At 34.7% G+C, this 11,889-nt stretch overlaps 1 protein-coding gene across 1 annotated transcript; it reads right to left on the reverse strand.

The window, feature by feature from the left end:
* Positions 1 to 235: 235 nt before the first annotated feature.
* On the reverse strand, positions 236 to 10,256 carry LOC123659719 (kelch domain-containing protein 4). The gene is made up of 9 exons (XM_045594905.1): positions 10,027 to 10,256; positions 5,052 to 5,225; positions 4,406 to 4,527; positions 3,524 to 3,632; positions 3,059 to 3,286; positions 2,629 to 2,826; positions 2,112 to 2,292; positions 1,385 to 1,639; positions 236 to 834 (listed from the first exon to the last, which is right to left on the reverse strand). Exons 1-9 carry the CDS (start codon positions 10,135 to 10,137, stop codon positions 695 to 697), a joined length of 1,518 nt encoding a protein of 505 aa, XP_045450861.1. The 5' UTR covers positions 10,138 to 10,256; the 3' UTR covers positions 236 to 694.
* Between the last annotated feature and the right edge of the window lie 1,633 nt (positions 10,257 to 11,889).

The following is an 11,889-nucleotide window of genomic DNA, read 5'->3' on the forward strand; positions in this document are numbered from 1 at the left end:
CTTGTTGTAATCAATTGAATGTATAACGATCATTGCATGAATTATATATATATAAATTATATAGACACTACATTGTAGACAATATGTAAATATGTAATAAAATTATCATGTATGTTTGGGAGTTTTATTTACAATTCAATTATATTATTTATCAAATGTATAGTTTATCAAATTCCGCAATAAAACATTACTTAAATAATTTAACAGAGAAAGAACTAAAATAAAAACAAGTATATCCGTTTTTAACTAAATTCATTTATTTCTTACATTATTTACACATAAATTGTAACAATGAAGAAAATATCACTTACATTTTATAATGAAATTGTAATTATAATATAATTACACAAATTTAAGGAGCTGACGAAAAAAATGGTGTTTTTAAACATTGATAGTATCGTCTATAGGAAGGATGCCCAGCCCCGCAAGGCACAAATGTCCCGCACAATCAAGTTCTGTACACACCAACCAAATTGCATTACAGTTCTTAAATAGTTTTGGTTCAAGATATGTGAAAAGATTTTCTCAGACCTTAATTATATAAAACATAAATACCGCACACAATGAACTGAGTAACATACTAGTGATTCCTTGTTACTGTATTGGAAACTTATTGTTTCATCTGCAACTAGATTTATAAATTTCATATTAATATTTGTCAGCTTTTTATACTTAATATACATAATAGTTTTGTCTAATCTCCTGAGACCTCTGAATCCTCACTACCATCTGTTTCACTTGCCGAATCGGTTTCATCTTCAGAATCGGAACCGAACCAGTCGGGCAATGTTGGCTGTTCGATGATTGTCTTCCACTCGTTTAGTTTGTGTAAATCTGTAAGTAAAATTATAGATTAAAAAAGCATAGAAGAGTTATGTAATTATATTTATTTATTTTTAAAAATCTATAATAGTCAGTTTATGACACATTTGTTTTTAGACAAGTTTGCCTGGTACTGAAACACTAAAAGAATTTTCCGCTTAGGTGCAGTCGTTTCAAAATTTATACGCGTACACATTTTGACATTTCATTTTTACATATATAGATTTGTGGCGTACAAAACATAAATATTTGGAAAAATCCAAAAAGTGCAAGCCACGCATTCCTTTAAAAGTATTGTTTGCAGCTTATACTTAGCAGCACCCTCTAGTAGCTTGTTTAGGAACTAATGATCCACTATGCAATGATTATAAGTTGATTAGATGATTTGGTTCTAGCAGAAAAACACAGATAGCTGGTTCATTCATAACGAATGAACACGAAATTACCCGTTCAAAAATCTGGAGCAGCCCAACTGGGGACGTATTTCGAGCTTATCAGGTACGGCATGTGAGCCGTACGTTTGTTTGCCAACTTAGCTGTATATAAAAAAAGGTGCACTGACCGAGCGAGTACATATCGCCCAGGTAGAACTGCTTGTCGTCTCGCTCCAGCACGCCGCCGTACACGTAGAGCTGCGAGCGCTGCGCCGCCAGCGCGGCCGACATGCGCCCGAACGGGCCCGCGCCACGCCCCGGCCGGCCCCCCGCCCCGCCCACCGCGCCCGGGGCCGGCTGTGCCCCGGGGGGCGGGGCCGGCTGTGCCCCGGGGGGCGGGGCCTTCGTGCTCAGCCGCATGCTGAACACCTCGTCCGTCACCACTGCGGAGATTGTACGTTGTTATAATTTTTGAAGTATAACTTCTTTAGACATGCTTGACTTGGGGAATAAACTGGTAAATGCGTTAAGAAAAGTGTGATCGGCGAACGGAAGTTGAAAGGGAGCTATAAGTTGGTGAAGATAGTTCCTATCTTGTATTTGTGTGAGAGTTACATGTCGTAAGTTTTGCTTCAGTCGCGTGGTCTAAAGCACACTCGTTTTTTAACATTAAAATTAGACCGGATTATACTAGTTAAAACTCTCTCTGACTGAAGAAAAACTAAGACACGGTATTCCTAAACTCCAATACATGCGGAGATCAAACCCGACCACCATCACAACAGCCATAAGCCAGTGCTGTGACAGTGAATGTGACAGTGCAAATGCATCGTCGGCTTGCTTTAGTAGCAGCTCACCATCAGGTAGACTTATTGCTTACATGTCATCATAATAGTGTAAAAAACCAGTAGCCACCTGTAATTTCTTCCTTTTCAGTCTGCTCCGTCTGTTCCGTCGCCTGTTGAATGGTTTTCTCGTTCGTTTCAGTCGACGCGTTCCGTAGGAGAACGGGATGCCAGCGACACGTCTCTAAGTCTAACACTTTCAACTCATCGCTCATCTCTCCCCGTAATTCTTCTTCCGTCTCTTCGATATCCTGGTAATAAATTAAAGTTCATGTTCAAATGTTTAAACTAACGATTTTTTCTTATTTTTCTATTATACAAATTTTAGCGCCTATACGCCTAGCGCGCGTCATGCCCATTCCGCCCGCGCTCCCCCCCCCCACACAACACAGACGGACAGACGCACAGACGCACACACGCACATACGAACACACGACCCCCTCGAATACGTACGGCCGCGCGCTCCAGGCAGGCGCGGTGGCCTGTCCCGCGTGCGCGGCGCCACCGCCCAGCACGCGCCACGCCCAACCCGCCCCACACTCACACACAGCCACATACACACAACCCCCCTCCCCCCCGTCACTCACCGCGACCCCCCCGAACACGTACGCCCGCGCGCTGCAGACAGGCGCGGCGGCGGCCTGTCCCGCGCGAGCGGCCCCCGCTCCCAGCGTGCGCCATGTCCAGCCCGTCCCGCGCGCGCTCAGCCGGAACATGTCCGGGTGCGTCACTGCGCGCTCCGAGCGACCTTCGCGGACACGAGAGAAACCGCCGTAGATTATTAACTGAAAACAAAGAAAAAAGAAGTTATATTTAGAGCCACCCAAAATGAGAGATTAAGATCATTATGTCCATTGAAGAACTTTTGACTTGCTCTTTAAAAAAGTTTTAGACAGTACGAAATTGGGTAACCAGCAGTGATACAATCGAGATGAATTGATTGATTGAAAAACTCGTAAATATTCCAAAGCTGAGCATCTGCGTCAAAAGAATATTACATTACAGTAAATGACTTACTGAATCATTCCCAGCGGGGAGCATCACACAAGCAGATCTAGGTGTAGGCCCTCGGCCACTCGGCGTCAGTTTGCTCCATTCTCTTGTGTCCAGACAGAATGTATACAAGTCGTCAAAGTATTTGCATTCTCTACCGTCGTCACAGTAACCTCCGAACACAAACAACTTTCTACCCAGCAACACCATGCGGTGTCCTGATCTCGGTGACGGGCCATTTGGTGCAATCACCTGAGTTTAAAAAAAGAAATATTATTCGATTAAATATTGACTTTTATTTTATTTTTCGTTAAATAAATTGCTTAAATTGCTTTATTATTGACAAAATTTCATTTGTGTCATAAATCACATAATCAAAAAAATATTAAAAAAATCATCATAATTTAAGTCAGAATCTTACGAATAAAAATCCAAGACTATGATAATCAGAGACAATTTTTTTTGTTTAAAATCATAATGAATTCTAACCTTTTCCCACTTTTTTTCGGTTAGAGAAAACCTCCACAAGTCCTTGTAATGATAAAACTGTGTCTCGGTGGGGCTTGTGAATTCTCCACCAAACACCCACAGCTCACCTCTGTTGAATAGAAATAATTTGCTCTTATTCTTACAGTATATACATATGTACTTCATATCAAAGGTAATTATGATACTTTTTGTAGTCAACTGTTTGATATTGAAAGAGAATACAGTAACTCTCTCTAAATATCTCCTTTGCCCTAAGGTTGCCTAGAAGAGATTGCTTTTAAGCAATAAGGACGCCTTTTGTACATTTTTTTTCTACAAATTATTGTTAATGTTGCTTGTTTATTTTATTTGTTTGGTGTACAATAAAGTGTAAATAAGTTTCAATTGTATATGTGTTTTTAAGTGCAATAACATACAAAATATTAATACAATGGCAGTTGGCAAGAGCGAACTTATTTTTATTTACAACTGACTCTACCCATTACATCTGGCCGGGTCTTACTCATTACAGGAACACAACACTAAGCTAGGCTTTAGATTAAGAACCGTATTTTGAAGTTAGATAGGTTAGGTTTTTTTTTTTTTTTTGCAACCAAATTATGTCGATAAACAGTCTAATTTGGTAGTTAGATAGGTTAGGGTTTTTATTGTAACGAATTTATGCCGATAAACGGTCAAATTTTGAGCTTAGATAATTCGACGGTTCTTAATCTAAAGCCTTACCCAACACTACTTGAGAGAAGTATTATTTAGCTGTGATCGTTTGTACGGTTAAGGTACTTACAGATAGGCTGCTGCAGATTTTGAACAGGACATATCTTGCTGTGACTTACCTCAATCCAACTCTGTTGTTTCAGTATAATTATGTTGTTATTGACTTACTTGTTAGCTGGGGTGGCAACGGCTTGGTGAGCACTTCTGGGTGGAGGAGCCCCAGGTGCTTTCACTTGTTTCCAAGTACCATTGGCAGCGTTGTAGAAGAGTAAGTCATTGTATACTTCTGTCTGTAAAATAATTAAATTCATAAATGTAAGATGTCATTTTTCTATATATTATTTATTAATACAGCCTGTAATATCCTACTGCTGTGCATAGGCCTCTTTCTCCATATATGGGAAGGGTTGATTAATCCACACAATTTAATCTCTACTATGAGTAACAATTGATATTAGGTGTTTATGATCACAATCGGGACCGACAACTTAACAAGGCATGGCGGGGAGAGCAACAAGTACATACATATAAATCAGAAAAAATGTTGTACTAATACAAATGTCTATCGTGAGCAAGAATAGAACTACCAACATCATAATATGTCTGTCTAATATATGACAATTCACAAAATAATTTTGGATGGAGATAGATTTATGTATAAAAATTTTTTTTTTTTTTTTGAGATAAAATGACCCAAACAAAAGTCTAGAATTATATTTATTAAATCATTATAATTATATAGAATTATTAAATCATAATAAATACATTTCTATCGCTTATGTAATATGCTATAATAGTGGAAAATATAAATTACCTGTTTTCCATTATGAAACTCCCCTCCAAACAAGATCAGTTCATTATTAGTGGGGTGAGGAGTCAGAGAGGCATACGCCCTTGCTGTTGGTGGATTGGGCAGTACTTTTTCTGCCGCTGCTGTTCGTTTAGCCTCTTCTCTCTCAATTTCTGCTATAACTTTGGCTATATCTTCCTGCAAATATTAATTAATCAGTATATAAAATAGTCAACACGCTGGGTAGACGGGTTGGTGACCGCAGGGCTAGCTTTGTCGCACCGAAGACGCTGCTGCCCGCCTTCGGTCTGTGTATTTCAAAGCCAGCAGTTGAATATGCCATCGATCGACTTTTTAAGTTCCAAGGTAGTAGTGGAACTGTGCTATCCCTTAGTCGCCTCTTACGACACCCACGGGAAGAGAGGGGGTGGCTATATACTTTGCTGCCATAACCACACAGCCACAAATACGGAAAATGTGTACTTCTAAGTATTTATTTATTAATTTATAACAGGGGTTCCCAGACTTATTTTGTCTACTTTACACTTTTAGAATAAATTATTTTATAGTGCCCCCCCTTTTTTCAAGTATTTTTTATTCAAAATAAAACAAATATAATCGATTCTAATTTAAAAACTAATGTTAAGGATGATTTTAATCCCAAGCCTCTACACAATGCCACCAATTTTTTCTGGGTCTCTTACCACCCCTTACCCTTTATGCCTACAGCGCCCACAAGGGGGCGTTATCACCCACTTTGGGAAAGGCTGATTTACAACAATTAACTAAAATTTATTATCTTTACTCTATAGTACACCATAAATACATAATTAAAATAGTTTTAAAATAGTTACATACTGTGTAGTGCTTAAATTCCGAATTATTGTATCAATACAGACAAACATGATTGTAAAGTTGGGTAGTATTAAAGATGGGGTAGTTTCACATTTTGCTTAACTAATTCTTATCAATAACAAGCCACATTCACCAATCAAAACAACACTGTTATTGTGTATAATTCAAAAATTTTATTGCCATCCTGATATAAACCCGCTTTTTTATACTCCTGCTTCAGCCTGTAATATCCCACTACTAGACATAGGCCTCTTTCCCCATGTAGGAGAAAGATCAGAGCTTAATCCACCACGCTGCTACAATACGGGTTGGCGGATATATTCCCTACTATCAGTAACAATCGCTATCAGGTGTACATGAAAACTACCGGGACCGACGGCTTAACATGCTTTCCGAGGCACGGTGGGGAGACCCACAAGGACTGCACAAACACCCAGACCACGGCAAACACCTGTATGGCCAATACAAATGTTTGTCATGTGCAGGGATCGAACCCGCAACCCCCAGCGCAACAGGTACAATCCATGGCTGTGACTGTTGCGCCAACGCGGCGTCACATTATACTTTGTTACTGTGTGTACTTTATACATACAAACTTGGTATAAAAAATTGTAGAGATAATCTTCCACATGTGCATTAGAATTATAACACAATAATCAAAGAGACTATAGTAATTATTTAATTAAAATTAATTTTTAATTCTGTTCAATATTATTATCTTGAGTATTTGTGATAGTGCTAAATGAATAATTTGTAACATCTAATGCTTATTAAGTACTCAAAATCAAAATCAAAATCAAAAATAGCTTTATTCAAATAAGCTCCAAGAGCACTTTTGAATCGTCATTTTACAAATTAAAACTTTAAAAATAAATTATTATTTTTGTAAAATTGAAGCTACCACCGATTCGGAATGTAGATTCTGCAGAGAAGAATCGGCAAGAAACTCCGCAGTTACTCTTTTGAAAATAATATATAAACTGTGTTTTAGTACAAAATTAGAAACATGTTGCATGAAATGCAGCATCACTAAGTCCTCCACACATCTTTATCAACTATGTAATCCTGCACCGAGTAATAAGCTTTACCTATTAATTTTTTTTTTAATAAAAACTTTAAATTTATGTTGAGACAATTCCAAAATCGTTTGTGGTATTTTATTATACATGCGAATACCATGACCCAGAAAAGAAACGTTTGCTTTGCGCAGTCGGAAACTTGGAGCGCGATAACTGCGATTATTACTATTTATTTCAAAACAATGATCAATGCATCACTTTTACTTATTTTATCTTCTATTTCTATTAACTTTGTTAAATTGTGACGACATGTTATGTATGTATGTATGTATGTATATATGTATGTATGTATGTATGTATGTATGTATATATGTATATGTGTTTGCATGTAAGTACGTATGCTTTGTATGTATGTAGATATTTTATGTATATATGCCTATGTATGAAGTATTTTTTTTTTCTATATTTTTTGAGTAGGGAACGAAAATGCATCATGTTTGCATGCATAATGTTGAATTTACAAATTATACAGATAATTGCGCTGCTACCTTTTCAATGCATATTATCCTATATCTAAAGGTTGTCTGGAAGAGATCGCTACTAAGCGATAAGACCGCCTTTGTACATTACTATCTCTATGTGTAAATAACTGTTTTATGTAATGTTTTTTTTTTCCGAGTGGTGTGCAATAAAGTATATTCTATCTATCTATCTATCTAACAATGAATATTTTGGTGGATATACATAATATTGTTATAAATATACTGCGACGCGATCGTTAATATATCCAACTTTTGGAAAACATCCCGTAGGGAGACTCGAGCTCCAAGATCGTAAATGCCGCGAATAGCCCTTTTTTGCAAGATAAATATAGTCTCAATATCTGCAGCATTACCCCACAGTAACAGGCTGTAAGACATAACACTAAGGAAATAGCTAAAATATATTAAGCGTGCAGTTGCAACGTCGGTCAGTTGTCGTACTTTTCTAACTGTGAATGCCGCGGAGCTGAGTCTACCATTCAAGGATAACAAATGGGAATTCCACTGAAGTTTTGAGTCCAAATGTATCCCTAAGAAAACTGTAGTATCATTGATAATAAGCCTCTCGTTGTTTATTATAAAATTATAATTTGGATGCTTAACATTAGGTAACGAAAACACAACGCACTTGGTTCTTTTGGTGTTCAAAACCAAGTTGTTTATTTTAAACCAATTTTGAATTCGCGGCGAAGATGCGTTCACGTCATCATAGTTTACTTTTTTCCTATCAACTTTAAATATTAGAGAAGTGTCATCTGCAAATAGCACTATATCACAAATATATTTAACATAAAATGGCAGATCATTTATATATATTAAAAAAAGAAATGGACCCAGAATCGACCCCTGTGGACCGCCCATTTTTAGCACAGATCCAGAAGACTTCGTTCCGTTTATTGATACGTGTTGAATTCTATTAGATAGATATGAAGCAATTAGATTAAGAGCTTTACCATTAACATCCAGGCTATCGAATGCCTTTGATAGGTCACAAAATATACCAATAGCATTTTGTGATCTCTCCCAAGCGTCATATATATGTTTGAGAAGTGCCACATCAGCATCTGTAGTAGAGCGACCTCTAGTAAAACCATATTGTTCACTGTGAAAAATTCCATTAACTTTTAAATGGAAAAGAAGTTGATTTAGCATAATTTTTTCAAATGTTTTACTTAAGGACGGTAGGATTGAAATGGGTCTATAATTACAGGGATCACTTCGATTTCCCTTTTTAAAAAGTGGTAAATCTTTACTACATTTTAGCAAATCTGGAAAAGACCCCACTTTAATAGCATTGTTAAAAATTAAAGCTAAGTACGGGGCGAGGTCATCAATGATAGAACTAATTAATTAAACTGAAATGCCCCACAGATCATTTGTTTTTTTAATATTAAGACTCTTAAAAGCTTTTAGAATATCTAAAGAATCAACCTGCGAGAATGAAAAATCAAAATTACATTTGCTTACGTTATTTTTAAGAAGTTGGGTAGAATCAGTTGAAGATGAATTCAGTCGAGAAGTTAAGTCAATGGGTATTTTATCGAAAAAGGCTTCAAATACGTTAGCCAACATGTCACCCGAGCTTACAACAGCACCATTTATATTTAATTCGATTGGTATAGTTTGCTTGTTACGTTTCCCACAGATACTATTAATTATATTCCATGTGCATTTAATTTTATCATCAGAATTAATAATTTTATCTTTGATATATTTTGATTTAGTAGCCATACAAACAGCTTTAAAAGTTTTAGAATATTCTTTTACATAATTCAAAAATCTAGTCTCCTGCTTCCATTGCTTCATACTGTACAGTTCGTACAACCTATTTCTACTCTTATAGATACCTTGAGAGGCACATTCACTAAATTTTAAGTTTACATTTACATCGTAAGTTTTAAGTTTAAAAATGTTATAGAATTCATCTAAAATTAATTTGAAAACTGAATTATAGATTACATCTGGATCTTGTGCCATCATATCTACTTTACATATTTTTTGCACTACAATATCCCTAAAACTGTTCGTTCTCTTTACCGTTATTGGTGTACATGTAATTCTTCGAGAATTTATGTTAATTTTCTCATTAAGAGAGAATTTTTGACCGCAGTGATCGGAAGTTAAAACAGTTATAACAGATTTATTGTGAATTTCAAAAATGTTATCTATACTAGTTTAAATTAGCATTTTTTATATCAATAGAGATATTATTTTAATTAGAATTTGTTTTACAATTATTATAATTAAATAAATTTAAATACTGTTATAATTAATCACATGTGTTTATGTCAAAAGTTGAATGTTACAGACTTTTGTATTGATGTGTTTTATATGGTACTAATAGTACCTATTACATAATGTAGTATGCTTATAGACATCTTAATATAGTAATAATTTAACTAACTTAAAACCAAAAAGCACACAACACAAAACTACTGGATTTTTTGCTGTGCTTTAAGTATGTTCATCACAATAATAACGAAAAAAAAAAATTAGGGTAAAGCTTTAGATTAGGTAAAACCGAATTTCGGGACCGATTGACCGATTCGGGATAAATTGGAAATAAACTCGGTAATTACTAACCTCTCCCAAATTAGCGAGTTCCTTTTTAAGTTTATTTGCAAGTTTCTTCTCCGTTTTTGCAGCGGTTTTAACTGCGCCGCTCACTTTATTCTTATTTTTCTTCTTACCCATTGTGTTATATTGTATAATATACGGCAAAACTAAATTGTTTTTCTGTCTAACGATAAGTCATCAACACGTGCAAAGAGTATATAAAGGTAAACATGTGTTTGTTGTTGTTGTTTTTTTTTTTCATTTGGTCACCTACCCCACCCCAGCCCGCAAAATAATGATATTTGTAATAAAAAAAATACTAATTGATAGATTTTGAATTGCTCAATTCAACTACGTTGTCCTTTTAAATTGCTCACCTCAAATTATTTAATTAAAAATCAAAATTTAAAAAAAAAATCAAATATTTTCAAACTCCTATATCTTTCGATGTATACAATATTTTAAATTGCTCAAAGTGTTAAAAAACTGCTCAAGTTGCATTTATAATTGCTCAAGTATAGTTTGGAACAGATCCACTTCCCTTAATTTTTAAATAAATATAAATAGTTTGCACAAATAAAATATTGATATTTGTAAAAAAAAATACTAATCGATACATTTTCAATAGCTCAATTCGACTACGTTGTCCTTTTAAATTGCTCACCTCAAATTATTTAATTATAAATTAAAAAAGTCGTTGAAAAATATTCTTTTATCAATATTTTCAAACTCCTATATCTTTTGATGTATACAATATTTTAAATTGCTCAACGTGTTAAAACCCTGCTGAAGTTGCATTTATAATTGCTCAAATACAGTTTTGAACAAATCCGCTTTCCTTAATTTTTAAATAAATATAAATAGTTTGAACAAATTTATCGTTTATATCATAAGACAGGTGTATATACACTGCGCGTGCGCATAGACAATGATGGGAAGCCAAAAAATTGCGGATATTCGTAATAAAAAAGATACTAATCGATAGATTTTCAATAGCTCAATTCAACTACGTTATCCTTTTAAATTGCTCACCTCAAATTATTTAATTATAAATCAAAAAAGTCGTTGAAAAAATTCATTTATCAATATTTTCAAACTCCTATATCTTTTGATGTATACAATATTTTAAATTGCTCAACGTGTTAAAACCCTGCTGAAGTTGCATTTATAATTGCTCAAGTACAGATTTGAACAACTCCGCTTTCCTTAATTTTTAAATAAATATAAATAATTTGAACAAATTTATCGTTTATATCATAAGACAGGTGTATATACACTGCGCGTGCGCATAGACAATGATGGGAAGCCAAAAAATTGCGGATATTCGTAATAAAAAAGATACTAATCGATAGATTTTCAATAGCTCAATTCAACTACGTTGGCCTTTTAAATTGCTCACTTCAAATTATTAAATTAAAAATCAAAAAAGTCGTTGAAAAAAAATCATTTATCAATATTTTCAAACTCCTATATCTTTTGATGTATACAATGTTTTAAATTGCTCAACGTGTTAAAACCCTGCTGAAGTTGCATTTATAATTGCTCAAATACAGTTTTGAACAACTCCGCTTTCCTTAATTTTTAAATAAATATAAATAGTTTGAACAAATTTATCGTTTATATCATAAGACAGGTGTATATACACTGCGCGTGCGCATAGACAATGATGGGAAGCCAAAAAATTGCGGATATTCGTAATAAAAAAGATACTAATCGATAGATTTTCAATAGCTCAATTCAACTACGTTATCCTTTTAAATTGCTCACCTCAAATTATTTAATTATAAATCAAAAAAGTCGTTGAAAAAATTCATTTATCAATATTTTCAAACTCCTATATCTTTTGATGTATACAATATTTTAAATTGCTCAACGTGTTAAAACCCTGCT

The sequence above is a fragment of the Melitaea cinxia genome, chromosome 2 (genome assembly GCF_905220565.1).
Source record: "Melitaea cinxia chromosome 2, ilMelCinx1.1, whole genome shotgun sequence".
Taxonomy (NCBI): Eukaryota; Metazoa; Arthropoda; class Insecta; order Lepidoptera; family Nymphalidae; genus Melitaea; species Melitaea cinxia.

Coding starts and splice junctions, on each gene's coding strand:
- LOC123659719 (XM_045594905.1), bottom strand. CDS start 10,137: ATGGGTAAGAAGAAAAATAAGAATAAAGTGAGCGGCGCAGTTAAAACC. Junction 3,633..4,405: donor GTTGCCACCCCAGCTAACAA/GTAAGTCAATAA, acceptor TCTATTCAACAG/AGGTGAGCTGTGGGTGTTTG. Junction 3,287..3,523: donor CCGAAAAAAAGTGGGAAAAG/GTTAGAATTCAT, acceptor TTTTAAACTCAG/GTGATTGCACCAAATGGCCC.